Consider the following 20,528-nt stretch of genomic DNA (forward strand, 5'->3'; position numbering starts at 1 on the left):
TGAAAGATATAGCTCAAAAACAGAATTTTGAAGCACAAACGTACTAACGGAGCTACTAGCTTAAGGCATAAGAAACAGAGAAGATATAACAAAAGATAAGTATATAATATCATAGGGAACTAGTCACGACTCGCGGAGTTTAAGCCGGCTAGCCATATACTGATATACACAACCATACAGTGAAAATAGCTTATACAAGTTTTGTTCTCTCAAATACATGCCTCTAGGCAAAACAAAATACAAAAGGAGAGATGTATAAACAAAATAAACCAAAAAGAACTCCAAAATTATCCAAGATTCTCCGCTCCTGTCACCAACCAAAGCAACTCACCGAGGTGGGTTGCGACCTGCATCTGAAAAACACAACAACAATATGGTATGAGAACCGGAGGTTCTCAGTATGGTAACAGTTCCCAGTGATATATGATATAAGACCCCGGGACGCCAAAGGCAATCCTAAGCTTCATATCCATCACAAGATTCAACTTAAAGCATTATAAAACATTTAAGTATAACATACCAACTTGACTAAAATAAACCAGGTTATCTATCTTAAGGGATTTCTATTCTAACCAAACACCGCTGTCCCACAGCCTTCACCAACCGATCCTCCATGCGATCCCATCGCCACCGCCTTCCGAACCTCCTCAATCCCAGTGACAAACCCCAATTTGACGGTTTATCTTGTATTGAATTTAGGGGATTTTATCACCTGTTACCCACATTTATTCAATGAAATAGCATGGTTTTGTATATTCTCCTTTAATTGTGCTTAAGAGTGAAAACATGCTTTTTAGGTCTTAAAATAGATAAATATAATTTACCTTGATTCCATTAGATGCCTTGATATGTTTGTTAAGTGATTTCAGATTTAGGAGGCAAAGATTGGATTAAAGGAATGAAGAAAAAGCATGTAAAGTTGGAGAACTCATGAAGAAATGAAAGAACCGGAAAGCTGTCAAGCCGACCTCTTTGCACTTAAACGACCATAACTTGAGCTACAGAGGTCCAAATGATGCGGTTCCAGTTGGGTTGGAAAGCTAACATCCAGGGCTTCGAAATGATATAAATTTTGCCATATGTTGCTTCGCGTTCAGGGGCGCGCACACGCACTTTGCGCGCGCGCCGATTCTGTCCGTGGCCCACTTTAATGAAATCGTCCCCAGCGGTTTTAGGAGCCTTGTGGGCCCAATCCAACTCATTTCTGATGCTATTTAAGTCAAGTATTTAAGGGGAATCAACATACTTTAGATACTTTTGATCATTAGCTTAGTTTTAGGAGTTAGAGTTAGTTTTAGAGAGAGAAGCTCTCACTTCTCTCTAGGATTAGGAATTAGGGTTAGATTAGGATCTCATAATTCTAGGTTTAATTCAAGTCTCCTTCTACTTCTATCTTCAAGTGGTGATTGCTACACTTTGGTTCTTCTCTCTATCCCTACCCTCTTGTTGTAATTTCTCTTATTTTGTTTCTAGGTTTTGTAATTGAGATACCCTTGTTCCCTTTGTTTTCTTTCAATAATGCAATATTGAGGTAATTCATGATAATTGTGATTTCCTTAATTGTTGTTGTTAATTCTTTGCATTCAATTGTTGTTAGAATTCATTCTTGTTGTGATTTACTATATTTTTCTTTTATACCTTCCAAGTGTTTGATGAAATACTTGAAAGGAAGTTAGAATAGAATTTTATGTTCTTGGCTTGAGAAGGTAACTTAGGATTTCTTGAGTCACTAGTGTCCAATTGATTGCTAGTTGATAGCCATTAACTCTAGCCTTCATTAATCCAATTAGTGGAAAGCTAGGACTTATGGACTAGGATTGATATAACTCACTTGACTTTCCTTTGTTAATTGATTTAAGGATGACTAAGTGGGATTAATCCTTGCAACTACCATATTTGTGGCTAGTGATAATGATGAAGATTCTTGACAACCAAACCTTGCCAAGACCATTTTGTTAATAGAATTTCATTACCATTTACTATTCATTTTTCTGATTCAAAACCCCAAAATAAATAAATCCATAACCAATAACAAGAACACTACACTGGAAGTCCTTTGAGAGACGACCCGAGGTCCAATACTTCGGTTTATAAATTCTAGGGGTTTGCCCAGCAGAAAACACAGATAATGTTCAAAGCAAGTAAAGCACAAGTAGTAACATATATGGCAAATAATTCAGATAGCAAGTAAGCATGTTATTCAATTAGGCAAACCATTACAAGTAGACAAAGTATACAAGCAGATAGGAAATGCATATGATGAATGCCTGTCCTACTGGCTGTGATATCACATTGTCGGTTCAACTGCCAACCCGACACATCTCCATAGAGATGTCGCCCTTCGGATTTCTCATATGGGAACCCCCGAGATATAGTGCCCGGATCACTGTCCAGGTACCGGCGCCTGCTCGCCCTATAGATCCGAAGGGATGCGAGCGGGATATTCTTGCCTCAGACCTCACATCTCAACGTAAGCGGGATTAACCACCGTCCTTACGCCGCCGCCGCTACCTCGACAGGCGGGATTAACCACCATCCCTGCCAGGCGCATAGCGTCTCAAAATATCATGTAAAAATATTATTTCAGTGGTTTTCAAAAGTATTTTCAGCATACATAAATCCATCACATCAATCCGAGTCCCCGACTCATCTCAACCATTGTCCCTTTTATAACTCAGTTTCCAAATACCAAAAGTCCATCATTTCTCATCTTACATACCAATCATCCTTCACCTAACATCAAACCATTCTCAGCACGCCAGAAACTTAGACCTCCGTTTTTTAATTTACCTTAAGATCATGTACTAGAGCCCTTAATTTATATCCCACGTTCTAATACTCAAAACTAGGTTTTTAACATCAACTTTGAATGATCGTAACTTTCTCTACAAAATTCTAATTTTCACAAACCTTATACTGATTCGAAGAAGTTTCAAAGATCTTTAATTCTAAACAATTTTCAATCAATTTTGAAAACCGAGGCAAAAGTTATGATCAAACAAAGTTTACCAAAAACTCAATTTTTCCAAACTTCACAATTACCACACTGTCTCACCATACCCATACCAAATCATACCAAACCATCCAAAGCTCCATTTTTCATCAAAAATGTACCTGTTATAGCATAATACATCAACCTCACCACATTTTTCTTCTCATTTTATTATTCTCAATTCCAACATCAAATATATAACACTTATGATCAAAATCACCATCAAACCCACCATTTCATAAATCATAACACTACAATCATTATAAGAACCAACTCCCAATCCATACAATCATTCAACATCATCATATCATTATAATTCATCACAATCAACTCAACATTCATCAATTCATCAATATTTAGTATACCAACCATCATTTTAATTCAACCTATCCTATTGGTCACTAGCCTATGTGTCCATGAATATTATATACTACATAGAGGAAACCGAAACCATACCTTGGCCGATTCCCTTTATGCACCCAAACTCAAAATGAGCACCAACAAGCTTCCAACCACAATCCAAGCTTTCAAATCCACTCCAACAAGCACAAATAAGTTCCAAAAGCTCCCAAAGCCACAATAATCAAACTATATACATATAAATCACCACAAATCAACCTAGGGTTCAACATAAGCATAATCTCACAAGGGTTTAAGAGCTTTTACCTTTCCCAACAGATTTGACAACGCAAATCCAAAGCTAAGCAAGGATTAGAGCAAACCTAAACATCCAAAATCACAAAAACCCATTTAACCCAAAACTCTAATAAAATCCGAAATTTTGAAGAGCAGAACTGGAAGGATTTCGTGATTACCTTGAGGGTTTCTTGGGTGGGTTTTGTAGAGCTCTTCACAAGGAACGCGTAGCCGTAAACGGTGCGGCGATCGGAGCTCCGTAGCTCAAGATATGAGCTTGGGAAGTTTGAAGTGAATAGTAACAATGGTGGAAAGCTCTCACCTCTCTCTTCACTTCAGCTGCTGTTGTGTTTAGGTTATGAGGGTGAAAATGGCTGAAATGGGTTCATTTAAGTGTATTTATATGTTGGGCTTGGGCCCAACTTGGGCCCGGTCCAACCCGTTAGCGTTTTTAGCCCGTTTGGCCTAACTTCGGGCCAAATCTTTAAAATTAAAGTCCGGTTTTCCATTTCTAATGTTTTTCTAAGGTTTTTGATGGTTTTCACTTTTCTCGTGCGGTACCAGGCAGACTTGAACCGGTTCAACCGGTTCAACTGTCGGTTCGTAATTTTTCACGGTTTTTCGTAAAAAGCACATTTTCTGACTCATAAAGACCCACAGAGTCCAAAAATCACCTTTAAATCCTCAAATTCTCTCTCTAACCTTTCGGAATCTAATTTGGGCAATTAATTCACTTAATTAACCGGTTGATTCGTTGCGGTTCTTACAGGTGGCAGTAGAAGGAGTGGTGGCGGTAGGGGTGCACATGGGTTGGGTGAAGCCGGGTTTGATGTGACCCAGACTCGACCCGAAATATACACCGGGTATATTTATTAGACCCGAACCCGACCCTAGACCCGATAAAACCAATACACTTTTGGGCCACAATTATACCGGGTGAAAATCGGGTGAAAACCGGGCCGTTAACATTACATTACGTTGATACCTTCTTGTAAGTTAGCATGTAAAAATATTCAAATTTCCAAAACTCCAACCATTATTTAACATGGTAAAATTCACTTAGAAAAATATAACAAGAACTAACCCTTCTTTAAAATTAAAGCATAACCATAAAGCAAAATCACAATCAATACTAATATTGTCTAATAATACCAAATATTTAAATCAATACAAATAACACAATATTATGCATTAGTTTAAAGTCTTATGCATTTTAAATATAAAACATTAACTTATAGTCTTATAATGATTAATAACACAAAATATTAAAATTTACAATACTTAAATTCCACATAAGAATAGTCATGATCCATCACTAATAACACAAAATATTAATTGTGTATGATGACCGGGCCACCGGGCCGACTTCGAGTGACCCGAGCTATGGCCCGGATCCGACCCGAAATAATGATCGGGTCTATTTGTGAAATTCTTACCCGACTCTAAACCCGATAAAATCACACCAAATTAGTCCCTAAAATGTTTGGGACCGGGCCGGGTCTGTGCACCTCTAGGTGGCGGTGCTAAGTACAAGCAACGATAGCGACAGTGGTAGCTGCAGTAAGAACACGAATCATTAGGAAAAAGTCCACAGACATCTCTCTCATTTCTGAAATTATGATTAAAAGGAAAGGAAAAAGATATAAAAAACAAAATTAAGGAGGCAAAATTTTAATTATCAATTTTTTCAAAAATAAAAAAATAAAATTTAATTTATAAATATTTTTAAATGGGTTAATCTCCTCCATAAAAAAAAGGAGTAAGAAATCCATGGCCTAATAATTATACCACCGAGTCACCGACTTCAGTTTACCACCGTCTTTGATCACCGATATCATTTTCTTATGACAATGACGTTTGTCATTGACAAAATGTAGTAGAGTCCTTTGTCTGTTTATAATTTATATATAATGAGCATCATATTTATTATTTATATCCTCAAAACACAAACCCTCGGATACTCCCCCACCGCCGCAAGGATCTCACTCAGCGCCGCCGTCCGTTGCGCTCAGACACCAGCCTGTCTTCGTCCGGTCGTCCGCGGCTCCGCGATTCTTCATCATTCCCCAAAACACAACCCTAGGTTAGAGTAATCTCTCCCCACCGCCACAAAGAGTGAGACTCAGCGCTGCCGTCGCATCTGCTCGAAGCCGCCGTCCCCACTGAGCTCGTCTCCGCCACTGCTCGAAGGCGCCGTTCCCACTGCAACTCGTCTCGCGTGGTTCCTCCGTCGCTCAGCCGCTGTTCCGCCGCGCCGTCTCTGTTCCACCGCGCTCCACCCCGCCCCTTCTCCGGTTCCGCCGCGCTCCACCTTTCTCTTCTCCATTCCGCTGCGCTCCCCCCTCTGCTCCAAAATCCCTCTCCTTCATATTCTGCCACTTCTCCGCATTGTAAACATAAGACTGCAACCAGCTTCCGCGCGTGACATTCTTGCTCCTTCCCCTTCATACTCTGTTCGTTCGAAGACCAGCGAAGGTTAGTCAATTTTTCTTGCTTTCTCTTTTTGTTTTTAATCTGTTGTTTATTAAAAAATGTGATTTGGTTAATTTAGTTTTTAATGTGTTCTTAAAAACAATTAGTTAATTTTGTCTTTGTTTGTGAGCTTTGATCTCTTATGATGCTATGTACGTAACGTAATTGACTAGTTGATTGGTTCTGAATTTATGAGACTTGAATTTGCCAATTTGTTAAACGGGAGACTTAAATTTGTTGAATGGGAAGCTTGCTAATTACTAATTTAGTTATGCTGCTGACCGCTGATTTTGGGTGCATTTGCTAATTTTGAATTTGTTAAATGGAAAGCTTGTTAATTTGTGTGTTTGCTATTTAGTTCTACTTTATGTAACTTCATATCTTGCAAAATTAATCTTCTTATGGTTCTAGTTCTATGAATGACTGAGTAAATATCATGAAAATATATCTAACATGATGAGAGAGATTTGAATGATAACAGCAAAAATATAATGATGTAATCTGAGTTATGGAACATTAATGTTTAAAGTACCAAAAGTATTGCCACAAAAAACTGTCATAGATAATCATATGTAAGTTAACAAGTGGCACAGTGGCACAGTATGTGATCTGAGGGCTATGAATGTATTTTTCTCTTGTAGAAATGATGATTGGGATGTATGCTTAGTAGGGAGGGGGCACTGGTTTCTTAAATCAATGCTGTTAGCTTGATTTAATTGGAAATTGTAGTGTCCTGACATTTTGACAGGAGATGGGAATGATGCTGGCTACTATGCATTGTGCATATTGGAAATCTTAGCTTTGTTGGCATTTGGAGCTGCTTTATATTCCTGCATTGCTTTTTGTGGTGCTTGGCTGGGCTCTAGTTAGGATATAAATAACCATTTTCTAATTATACAGTGGACAAGTATATTATCGGAGCATGTTGATAATGTAGTCTTATTCTAATTAGAGTATCAAGTGTTGAAAAGAAAGAAAGGAAGTGATTAAACAAGTGAAACAAAAAAATGTGGTAACAATAGTATTAAATAATATTGTGTATGTTACTTATTAATATATGTTTCATATTTTCATTTTATATGCATATTTTTATTCATATTTTATCTATTATTTTATTATAAAACGGTTCTTCTGGTTGAACCATGGTTGAACCTTTTGAACCAATAAATCAATAAACCAGTAATTAGAACGATTTGATGACCAATCTAGTTTTTATCAATTTCTTTTAGTTATTCAATCATTAATTTTTAATGATTCGGCCATTTGGGTGTTGTTGCTGCTGATCCTGTTTTAATGCAGCTGCAATGGTTATCTTTTGCTGATTTTGTCCATCTCTGTCTCGTGCCTCTTTTGGCTTTGGTTCTGTGATCGGAATACTGTGACATTTTATTGGAACACTGAGCTTTGGTTCTGTTTCTGGACTTTTGCAGAGGTGAGCTTTTATTTTATTTTTTTTGTTTCAATGTAGTGTAGAATAGATATATTGATGTTAATTGGAATTTGTATTTGTGTAGAATGACACTTGATAGTAAATTTGAAAGCAATTGGAATTTGTGTATAAATTGTTGTTGTTGTTTTAATGTAAGTTTAAAATAAAAATTTGATGCTAATTGAAATTTGTATAGAAGACTTGATTGTTGCTGTTGATTGTTGCTATTTTAATACTTGATTATTGCTGTTTTGATGTAGGTTTAATATTCGATTAATAGCGTAGGTTTAATATTTGATTGTTATTCTTATTTAATTGTTTTAATGTAGGTTTAATGTTAATTTAAATTTTTATATTAGGTATTTTTAGAAATTGCTAATTGATTGTTGTCATGTATTTTACATTAATTTAGGTTTAATACTGTTAATTGATTATTTCATATTTTTTATTTATGTAGGACCGGTTTTAGCCACACGTACCACCTGGCTATTTTGGAAATTTGAAATTTTGAATTACCAAACATTACTCCCTATTCTGACCAGTATGAACATGACTCTTGTTTTATTAAATTAGTTTACCATTAAACATTATTCCACACCGTTTTTCAAACCCCAAATTCTTCTCCTTGACTTGGCCACTCCTTAAAACTTGGTCTCCAAGCTCCCTCTCTCTTTTTATATATCTATATATTATAAATATCATTTCAGTGTCTTACAATTTTCACTCACACTCATAATCCTAATATTATTATTCTCCCAACACAAAAAACCAAACGCTTTTCTCTCATTCCATAGTCAAAAGTAATTTTTAAATAATAATAATTTTGAAAATGGCTAGAATATTATTGAGTATGATATCACTGTTCCTACTTTGCAACATGGGGGGAGAGTGCCACAACAATAAACATGAGTGTGGAAGACACCGTTGTGGACCACAAGGTCCTCCAATTCGTTTTCCATTCCGTCTTAAAGAGAAGGAGCCTCCAGAGTGTGGTGTACCTGGCTTTGATCTCACTTGTGATCATAAGCATAACACCCTCATTGAGTTTTCTTCGTTGTTCCTCAACTTTCAATTAAACTCCTTGTCATGGAAATAGGTTATGAAACCAACTTTCTATACCTCTCTGACCCCGAAAATTGTCTTGCCAGCAAATTTCTTAAACTAATTAGTACTTCTATTTCTCCTTTTCAATTCCAATTTTATAATGATGATGGTCCATTTTCTATATCTATCTTTAATTGCTCACCTGACGGGCAATATCACTTCTCGTGCCCTGTTTATGTTGCTTTTGACGAGAGCGAGACACTCCTCAGTTCCAACCTTGTATCCTGCACCAAGGTGTTTAACTTGTCCACAAAAATCACGGGCATAGACTCCCTCATGAGAAATCGATTGTTGTTAGAGTGGCCGAAACCGAATTGTACTGTCTGTGAGGCGAGTGGCAAGCAATGCATGCTAAAGAACAATGGTTCCAATGCTGCTTCTGTTGAATGCTATGGGAGTATAACTGGTCCCAAGCTAACCAAGAAGATACTTTTTTACATTGCAGGTCAGACAAATTACTTATTACTAGTTGAGCCAAGAGTATGCAATTTTTTTTTTATCTTGTTCCAATCCTAGTATAGACTGATCAAGACTAAGTAAATAAGTTATCTTCCTTGCATAGGTCCCGCATTTGGATCATTGCTGCTGCTGCTATTGGCTTTTATGTTGTTTAAGAGCTATCGATACTTCAGAATGAAGGGAGATCAAGCAAGGAGTGCCAAGTTCTTGGAGAATTACAGAGCGCTCAAACCTACTAGATTCTCATACGCTGATATTAAGAGAATCACAAATGGTTTCAAAGACAAGTTAGGGGAAGGAGCTCACGGTGCAGTCTTCAAAGGCAAGCTCTCAAACATTATTGTCGCAGTGAAAGTACTCAACAATACCATAGAGGATGAAGAGAAAGATTTCATCAATGAGGTTGGAACCATTGGCAAAATTCACCATGTTAATGTGGTTCGTTTGCTTGGCTTTTGCGCTCAAGGATTCCATCGTGCTTTAGTCTATGATTTCTTCTCAAAAGGATCACTTGAGAACTTCATCACCACACCAGACAACAATGACATTTTCCTTGGATGGGACAGGTTGCACCAAATTGCTCTTGCTATAGCAAAAGGCATCGAGTATCTTCATCATGGTTGTGAGCAGCAAATCCTTCATTTTAACATCAATCCCCGTAACATCTTGCTTGATGACAGATTCACACCCAAGATTACTGATTTTGGATTAGCCAAGTTATGTTCCAAGGACAAAAGTGCAGTGTCAATGAGCGCAGTTAGGGGAACCTTGGGCTACATTTCTCCTGAAGTTGTATCAAGAAACTTTGGCACTGCCACCAACAAAGCAGACATTTACAGCTATGGAATGTTGCTACTTGAAATGGTGGGAGGGAGAAAGAAATATGGTTACAGGAGAAGAGGGACGTTCTCACATCTTGTATCCTGAATGGGTGCATAATTTGATTGATGGGGAAGATGTACATGTGCATGTTGAAGATGAGCATGATATTAAAATTGCAAGGAAGATTGCAATTGTGGGACTTTGGTGCATTAAGTGGGATCCATCAAACCGTCCATCTGCCAAAACTCTTGTAAAAATGCTTGAATCAGATGGAGATAAGCTCACAGTTCCTTGTAATCCTTTTAACTCTAGTGACTCCAGTAGTTCTAGGGGGTGTTTGGCAAATGCGTTGGAAGGGTAGTTCCAGGAGGTGTTTGGCAAATGCGTTGGAAGGGAAGAAGCACGTTTAGGTTTTTTGAAAGCTTTATATAAAATAATTCTGATTTTTGTGTATTATATTTGTTATTATCTTTTTATAATATGATTTATTGATTCTATTAGATAAAGTAATTTAAACAAAAAATTAATTGTAAATATTTATTTTTTTTATTATTTTTAGTACTTTCTTTTATAATTGTAGTTCTCGTATACTATGTTTTAATGTAATTTTTTGTAATATAAATTATAATTCTATTAAAAAAGATAAATTAAATAAAAAATTAATTATAAATAATAATAAAATCATAAACGTTGGATTTCAAATTAATATTAAGAATAAGATTATTGAGAGTACTAGAATAAGAGTACGATGTAAAAAAATACTAAAGTAACATTTAATACTTAAAAAATGTAACATATTTGATTAAATATTCTTATATATATATATATCTAAAATATATAATTTTTATTTTTATTTAAAAAAATATTTTGTCTATTTTTATATGTTATTTTTATTTTAGTAAGTAAATATTAATTTTATTAAGTCCTTTATAGATAAAAAAAAAAAAAAAGCAATGAACAATCAATGACATCCTGTACAATAGTTCTATGGTTTGTTATTTGTTTTAAGCATCTTTTGCGACTGTGAATCTGTGATTTCATTGTAGGTGAGTGCTAGCGGGAAGAGGTGGAATTTTTTTCCTCACCTTAGAAAAATGAGTGGAGTAATGCGGTGCATGACACGTAGTTTAGTGTGACTACACGCATAGACATTGTCTGCAATCCGTGATTCAGACTTCAGGGAGTTATCTGGAGTGGGTTTTTGTTGGAGTTATCTGGAGTTTAAGATTGGGTTTTTTGTTGGATTATCAAGTGCGAAAGGAAGTTAAGTTTTTTTTGTAAGATACATCTGGACTGTTAGAATGTTTGTTAAGATTGTACTGACGGGTATCTTATTATTTTTCTTAATAACCCAAATTTATTCAAATAAGTTGCCTATGTTAAAATTTAAATAGATGTAATTAGAAATAAAGATTTAATTTGAGTTGATAAAGATAAGCATACATTATAATTGTACTCATGATTATTTATGTTTATGCAGTTCTGAAAAACGAATTATGTGTTGGAAATTGTAAATTTTAAACAAAAATATAATTGCAATGGTAATATTTTGAAATCAGAAAGTTCAAATTATAAAATTTGAAATAAACGCAGTAGTATTATTTGTAATAACGTAGAAGTACTAATTTTAAATGAAAAAATTTTAATAAAATAATTTATATTTATGTAATTAAAGATATATATAATAAGTAAGTGTCCTTGAGATTTAATGTGCTCTGCTAGGATTTAGAAAAAAATTTCAAATATTTATAATTTTCTGTAATCAATTGATTTGTTCGAACAATCTAGCGTTATTGTGTCAACTTAATTACCATGACAGCAAATACTACTACCACTGCTAGCAAACCGAGGACGCAACATAAAGAAGAAAACACAATAATCAGTTTTAATGGGAAAGACATATAAGTTGGGACTGAACGTTGTGTGAAAAGTTTAGTCGAGAGACTTTTGACGAATAAACAAGTTTCAAACGGTACTATATATGAAGGCTGCTATGTATTCTATATAGAGGTAGCCGGAGGGTTTTAAAGTGGTAGAAAATGAAGGAAACATATTTCAATTCTTTTTTGGGGATGAGAAAGATATGCTTCGTATTGAGAAGGGTGCCTCTTGACTCTTCAAAAATTACATCCTAAACCTTAAGAGATGGAATGAGGAAGAGAATAATGGAAAAATATATTTTACCCATGCGCCAATATGGATACAAATTTGGAATTGCCAGAACAATTCAAGACTAAAGAATTAGGATGAAAGATAGGATGCTCATTTAGAGAGGTGTTAGATGTTGATATCTTCCATGTTCGGAGCAAGGAGCATAGCATAGTTAAAATCCAAGTAAACCTGGACGTAACAAAACCACTCAGAAGATACGTCAAGCTTGCAGGTCCGAAAAACAAACAACTTAAAGTCGCACTCAAGTATGAACGGATCGGCACCTTTTGCAATTATTGTGGATTCATTGGACATGAGACAAGAGCTTGCAGTTTTCATATTGAAGATTCGTTGAAGGGAGAGGTGGAAGAAGAAAAGTGAGGAGATTGGTTGAAATCCGACCAGACAGGAAGAAGAGAGGAAGCTACGAAGGATAATCCTAATACTAGGGGAAGATAGCTCATACAATAGAGTAAAAAAACCAACTCCAGTTAACTTAATTAAGAGTCTAGCCAATCTATCAATGCAGTCTCGGAAAAGAAAATGGAGTAATGAGAAAGAAGAAGTTACGAGCAATGTTATCGTTCAAAAGAAGGCACAAGTAGCAAACTGTTTTTTACAAATCAGTACCGGCTCAAAAATAGGAAGAAACAATGCTGAAGAAAGAGACAAAAATGGATATTCGAAGGGAGTTGAAGTAACAACATGATTTGTGTTTGGAGAACAAGGGCAACAGCTTATTCAGTCTACCAACAAGAGACAAAACTTAAAGTAACTAGCGAGAAAAAATATCAAAGTATCAGGAGTTAAGAGGAGTTCATAAGGAGAAAGTGTTCCACTTAATCAGAAGAAATTATGCTCAAAGAGAAAGGTGCAAGTTGAAGAAGAAGAGGGTGCCATCCCCACAGTGAACACCCAGTGACCTATGAAGATGATGATGTGAAACTGTTGGGGTATGGAGAATCCCCTGATAATTCACAATATACAAGGGATCTCTAGATCTCATTCTCCCGAAGTAATATTTTATGTGAAACTAAAAATATTATCTCGAATGTTACAGTTCAATGCAACAAAGTAGGTTTTCAGCAGGTATATTGTGTGGATCCTAGGGGGTCAATCTGGTGGATTAATGCTGATATGGAAGGATAATGCAGTTGTCTCAATTTTTTCTAGCGATGGTTTCCTTATTTTCTTTGAGTGGACAGATCCTACCATTCAGAAAAAATGGAAAGTAGTTACTGTTTATTTACATTGTAATGACAACATTTGATTTAATCAATACCAAAAGAATTATTGAGCTCAAAATGATAGCGAGCACCTACTTTCTTGTGATAGGTGACTTCAATGCCATCTCCACCTATCATGAGAAAGAAGGAGGAAGAATGAAGTTGTTCTCATCAATAGAGGCTTTTAACAACTTCATTAGTGATGGTGATTTAGTGGACTTAGGTTTCGAAGGAAGAAAATTTACTTAGTGCAATAGACAATACAGTGACAACCTAATTATGGAACGAATGGATAGATGCCTCTCTTCACACTATTTTAGAGCAAATTACCCACGAGTAGGGGTGTACATGGGCTCGACCACACCGGGTTTGGCCTAACCCAAATCCAACCCGAAATATATATCGGACTTATTTTTTAGACCCTAACCGGCCCTAGACCCGATGAAACCTACACACCTTCGGATCGGGTGAAAATCGGGTCTTTAGCATGTATAAATCACCTAATCTCCAACCATTATTTCACAATTCACATAGTCAAATTCACTTAAAAAAATTCACTCAAATTCACATAGTAGGAGCAGCAAGATTTTCAACTTCAATAGCAGGAGTAGGAGCAGCAAGATTTTCATCTTCAATTTCTATTGTTTTGTTCTCTTCGTATCCAAACAAACAAAATCAAGACTTAATTAAAAATTTCTCCTAATTTTAAGGTAAAAAATCAGATGCATCTTTATTAGAGGTTAATAGTACAAAATCTATAAATAATTTGACATATTCAATTAAATTGATATATAAAAATTTTTGACTATCAACTTATGAAAGATCCACCACTTCTATACACATTACAAGACACATTACATCAGATGCATCTTCATTAGTGTTCTTTCACTCTAAAGTCCAAACACTTCTATACACATTACAAGACACAAATCTGTTTTAAAAACAAGACAAATACACACAATAAACAAATAATTTTTCAGGCAACACCGTCTCAATGTTCCTATGTTTTCTATCCTATCAAAATCATCAATTTCAATTATCAAAATTTCTAATCAGAAATTTCAATAACAAGAAGAATAATAAAGACTTAATCAAAACACTAACAAGAAGAATAAAATCAGAACAGAACACTAATAGAAAGAACAAAACATGCACATGAATTATATTAACCAAATTCCTAATCCAAATAAATACCCTAAATCAGAACAAAACACTAATAGAAACTATATTAACCAAAACACTAATAAAAAATTTCAATAATCAATACATTAAATCCCTAATCATAATTTCCAATAGTCAAATCCCTAATCATAAATTATATTAACCAAATCCCTAATCAGAAATTCAAAACAAAAATTATTTCCCTGAACTGAACTTAAGCAGGGGCTAGAAAAGAGAAGAAGAAGACCAGCGGTAGAAGCAGTGCATAGGGTCAGAGATGCTCCGTCGCCGTTTGAAGTTGTCGCTGTCGTCACTGGGAGCTGAGAAGCAGTGCACCACCGTCGTGACTTATTGTGGTACTCTACGTTAACATGCGCTTGATAAGACATTAATAGATATGTGTTGTAAGAATTTACATTCCTATTATCTATATGGAATCTCTTCCTTTTAGTGACTACTCTTGTGTCTTATCTTCTACATGATGAGTATCCACTATCATTAATAGCTGTGGTGTTATTGAATGTTTTAAGATAATATTTGGTGTAGTATCCATCTTTCATGTAGGGAGATTTTGAGCAAATGGTCCATGAATTATATATGTAGACATAGCTCTAAACAATTTTGGGTGTCGAACACGATCGAACAATCTTAACAATATTAATCGATCAATTTAAGTTGTGTTTGTTATTTTGTGGTCTCCACTCAATCACAAAAGAATATGAATATGTAGTGGACTTCTCTTTTAGAATTCTACGATATACATCATTATAATAAAAAGATAAAAAAAATATATTATAAATAAACTATCTATTTTATATATATACTTTGATAAATATATAACTGTGCAAATAATTTAACGAAAAATTTTTCTAAAAATAAGGTTAAATGATGAGTAATACATGTATCTTGCACTTCGAATGGTATCCCTTGCTTAAAATCGGAGGTTATCATGTCAAGCTTAATTTTGAACACTCTACATAATATATCTGGACATTTTTCAATCTTTAAGTTCTTTGGATTATTAACTCTACCAATCTCTTACCAACTCGAGTTACATGTCATTGTGATTAAGAGATCAGAATATTCATATATTTCTTACAAATTGCTAGAGTATCTTAATAATTATGAAACATGTATCTCATGCTACCTGTGAAAGATACAGATAGCTAGAATGACACATTTATCTGATTTGGAAGCACATATTTCATCCCTAACAACTACATCTTGAATCCTAACCTCCTGTATATATCACTCCTAATCTTATCATTAAATTAATTAATTAATTAATTTTTATTTTACGCTCCTTTCAAAATAATAGCATGAGAAAAATTAAAATTTAATATTATTTTAAAATATAAAACTATTTTAATCTAATCAAAAAATAAAAATTAAAAATAATTATTTTAGTTTTATCATAAATTGTATCTATCCTATTATTTATCAATAAAAATAAAAAATTAATTACAATTTAAAAATTAATAACTTTATAAATTATATAAATATTTAAAAATAATAATTTAAGAAAACATATTTAAAAATTTAAAACTAACAACTTAAAGTAAATAACTTAAATTTTAAAAAATAACAATCTAAGTAAAACAACTTAAGCAAATAACTTAAAATTTAAAAGATAACCACCTAAACAAATAACTTATAATTTATAAATAAAGTTTTAAAAATTTCTGATAAAGACACCTAAGTAAATAATTTTCAAACTCAATGTATTAGCGTCACACCAGCAAAAAAATTCTCTATTTTTTTTGAACTACTAAATTAGTTCAATTTTTTAGGTACGATAGAAAAAAATTAGGTATAGAAAAATATATATTATTTTTTTTAAAATAGTATAAATAATCTCACATTTTAAAAAAATAAGTAATTTTATTCTATTTAATCTAATATTTTGTAGTTAGCAAATTTGCTTATTATAAATTATGTAAATAAAAAAGATATTTTTAAAGACATTTGCTTATTTAAGAATTAAAAAATATTTTTTAATTTGAAAAGTCTAAACAAAGTGTTTAAATTAGCCATTAGAAATTAGAATTAGGTTATTTTAAATAATTACACATTAAAAATTAATAACTAACTTAATTATATCAACAATATTTCATATTAGAAATATAAAACTAACTTAATATTTCATGATTTAATTAAATTTTTGAATCCTATTATTTTTTCAGTGTCGTCATAAATGATATCAATCCTATTATTTATTTTTTTTTACCAAAGATAGGAGACTTGAACCCGCAACCTCTTAAATGAGTATGGAGAGACTATGCCATTTGAGCTATAACTCATTGGCTATCAATCCCATTATTTGTCAATAAAATAAATAAAATTAAATACAATCTAAAAATTAATAACCTTAAAATTATGTAAATTTAGAAAAAATATTTAAAGAGAAAAAGATGAAATTACTTCTATTGTGCAGAGACAATCTAAAATATAACAATGTAAATTGAGTAAAGAGAAAATTTATAAATATGACAAATAAAAAAATTTAAATTTAAAAATCGAAACGGTTAAGAAGTCACTTAATTAAGAATTAGTATTAGAATTTCAAATTTTAAATTTTTAAATAGAGTTTCCTTATTAGCTAGTGTAAATTTTAAATTTTTAAATAAAATTTCCTAATTAAACGATCATTGTTTATTAGGAATATAGGAATTAGTTAATTTAAAAATAATTTTTTTTAGTTTCTTCATAAATAGTATCAATCCTATTATTTATCAATAAAAATAAATAAAATTAAATACAATCTAAAAATTAATAACCTTATAAATTACATAAATTTAGAAAAAATATTTAAATTTTTTTAGAATATTAAATTAATTTAATTTTGTCGGAACAACATTAGAGATAGAATTAACTATAAGGGAATGTTAAATTAAAATTGTTTTTAATAGTATAAATAACCTTACATTTTAATAAGATTAGTAATTCTACTTTAATATAATCTTTTGTAATTAGCATATTTGCTTATAAATTATATAAATTTTTAAAAAATATTCTTAAACCCATTTGCTTACTTAAAAATAAAAAAATTATATTTTGAATTTAAATTTAAAATTTTAAACATAATACTTTAATTAAAAATTAGAATTAGATTTTTTTTTAAAATTAGTACACATTAAAAGTTAATAACTAACTTAATTGTATCAACAATAATTCATATAAGAAATTTACAACTTCATGAGTTATGACATTAAAGACTAAATCAGAAATTAACAAAATATCAACGATGTGAATCGAATTGAAAAATAAAACCATAAGTAATAACGAAAAAACTTCAATTTATATTTAAAAAAATTCTAAATTCCAAATATAAAAATAAAAAAGAACAAAAAGAAAAAAAATAACAATTCAAAAAAAAAATGTTTCTACCAAAATAAACATATGTTTAGCATTATTCTATTAGATATACTCTAAAAAGGAATTCCAAAACATGTACATCCAAATTCTTAATTTTTATTCTCAATCTTGATCTTCTTGTAAGTTAAGGTTTCTCCTTTCACCTCCGAATTTTTCGACTCCGAAGATAGTCGCTTGGGTGGTGTAATAGCATTTTCCAACACTTCAGATTCACCATTGTCCACAACTTTATTGAAGAATTCAAGCAACAAATTCTGTACAAAATACTAATATTAAATTAAAGACATCCTTCTCACCTTTAATTTTATGTCAATAATATTTTTTGAATAAAATTAAACTCTAACTTTGAGAAAACAAACAAACAAAAAATTCATTTTTGAACAAATACTTTAGCACATTCTACTTCCCCCCTTTAATGATTGAGAATGCTTTTGAAGTTGGAAGCAAACCACCAGTGTAGTCAACATCCTAAAATTATAATTAGTTATTAATTATTATTTATAAATTAGATACTACTAATGACTAAGGAAGTAAAAAATAAATTATTTTTTAATTAAAAGTACATTGAATAGGGTGAGCCTTTTTGAATTTATTTATGAGATCTACATTATCAATCATCTTCTTAACTTTATAAAAAGGTAAAAAATATGGATTATCAGATATTTGAACTTCAACGATAAAGAAAAAGGTCTTATCAATTAGGTTGAGGAAAAGTGTAGGTGTATCCGATAGATCTCCTTTCAATGCAGAGTAACATATAAAATATAAATAATATAAATAATATAAAAAAATTAGTAAGAAACTCACATCTTCATCGAGCCAAATCATCTCAATTGAGTATGGCAATTAAGAATTTTCGTAACTTGGTAGTATTCATAACCGTAACTTGGTAGTATACATACACACAAATTGTCAATTGTAAGATTGGTCTCTACAATTTTGTGAATACCAACCATTAGAATAAGTAGAGTAATTTTATATTTTGGATATATGTAAAAAAAGCGATCGATGTACTTTGAATTGTGGTGTTATATATGTCTCATAACTTATATTTTTATAGTTGACTCATGACTAAAATTTTTTAAATTTAATTTACTTTAATTTAAATTTGAATTAAATTTACAGATAAAGTAAAATAATTTAAAATTTAAAAAATAACAATCTCAGTAAAATAATTTAAAATTTAAAAAATAACAACCTAAGTGAAACAACCCAAACAAATAATTTTGAATTTGAAAATAACAACCTAAGCAAATAGTCATTTATAATTTATAAGTATAAATCTCAAAATTTCTAGTGACGACACTTAAGCAAATAAACTCCCAGAATCAACGTATGAACGCCACGTCAGCATATGAGCTTCCTATTTATATTACTACTAGTGTTAAACCCGTGCGATGCACGGGCTTATATTTAAATTTGATAAATTAAATTAAAAATAATATTTTATAATCATATATTTTTTAAATTTAGTATAACACCATCATCATCGTTATATAATAAATGTGTTAAATATGTTATTTTATCTTTATTCAAAGTAAAATATGAATAGAAGAGTTCGAAGTTTATAATATTCTTGAACCATAAGGAGGGAGATAAAAAAATAAGAACATATATAACTGTAATAATAGCATGTTAATTTTATCCTAAATTTTATATCAAAAAGCTAATAAAAATTTATCAACAACCTAATATCTTACTAACTTTATTAGAAAATCATTCCTGACTCATGTTAATGGTCATTGCAAAGCATACTGTCAATGGAAATTGTCTCCGTTGGAACTTAAATGGCAATCCTGAATCTGAAGGGATCAAGTTCATTCTTGGAATGTACACTTTATCTCTAATATTTCTACCGGTCACTACCGTCGCTCCAATTACGTTGCTGCCAAGTTTGTTAACTATTAATCTTGTCCCGTTGCATAAACCTGAAGTCTGGTCTATGTTTCGCAGCAGCATTACAGCGACTCCTGGCTTCAAAGTCAACTTGTGATTGAGTAGTCCCGAACATTTGATGTCATTTAGAAACTCTTGTGTGAACCACTCTTGTTTTACATCTTCATTCTCATCAGCTTGACATGTTGTGTCAGAGTTCAAATACTCCTTTTCCATCCCTGGAAAGATTGTCAAGACAAAATCATTTACCTTCTCGACACTCTTAAGTGTGGGTGCAAGAATTGCTCTACTCTGAAAATACCTGTAATCTGACATATTTTGCAACAAATTTGGATATGCAAAGTCTACCAAATGAGAGAGAGGATCATCAGTAGTTGTAATCAATAGATCATCTGGAATTTCAACTTCTGATTCATCACCAACAACAGAGATAATATTTCCATTTCCAACATCAAGTATCCAATTAGCAAATATCTTCATTTCACCTTCATCTTGATCCAAAGAAGACATTAGAAGCCTCATATTCGTAGTTTCAGAACCTTACAAAATGACCACAGCTGGGATGAGTTAATAGCGGATGCTAATATATTGTGTCTACTTCCTTTCGGAATCACCGGAAGTATCTGTCTGAAATCACCTCCTAGAACAACAATCTTCCCACCAAATGGTTTATGTGTCTTATGTTGATCGATAACTGACATAAGATTCCTGAGCGTCCGATCAAGTGCTTCAAAACGGCAGCTGTACCTTTCCTCGCATACAACATATTGAGAACTCAAAATTGGATCCTGTTTTGGACTTCTCT

At 32.5% G+C, this 20,528-nt stretch overlaps 1 protein-coding gene, 1 long non-coding RNA gene and 1 pseudogene across 2 annotated transcripts; 1 reads left to right on the forward strand and 2 right to left on the reverse strand.

The window, feature by feature from the left end:
* Positions 1–3,978, reverse strand: LOC107482658 (uncharacterized). The gene is made up of 4 exons (XR_001590744.3): positions 3,808–3,978; positions 3,659–3,714; positions 3,449–3,580; positions 1–353 (listed from the first exon to the last, which is right to left on the reverse strand). It is a non-coding gene; the product is annotated as an uncharacterized LOC107482658 (long non-coding RNA).
* Positions 3,979–5,561: 1,583 nt separating this feature from the next.
* LOC107482548 (rust resistance kinase Lr10-like) lies at positions 5,562–10,276 on the forward strand (annotated as a pseudogene).
* Positions 10,277–19,543: 9,267 nt separating this feature from the next.
* Positions 19,544–20,245, reverse strand: LOC127746583 (uncharacterized). The gene has a single exon (XM_052260412.1). The coding sequence runs from the start codon at positions 20,243–20,245 to the stop codon at positions 19,544–19,546; it is 702 nt and encodes a 233-aa protein (XP_052116372.1).
* Positions 20,246–20,528: the final 283 nt, after the last annotated feature.

The sequence above is a fragment of the Arachis duranensis genome, chromosome 4 (genome assembly GCF_000817695.3).
Source record: "Arachis duranensis cultivar V14167 chromosome 4, aradu.V14167.gnm2.J7QH, whole genome shotgun sequence".
Lineage (NCBI taxonomy): Eukaryota > Viridiplantae > Streptophyta > Magnoliopsida > Fabales > Fabaceae > Arachis > Arachis duranensis.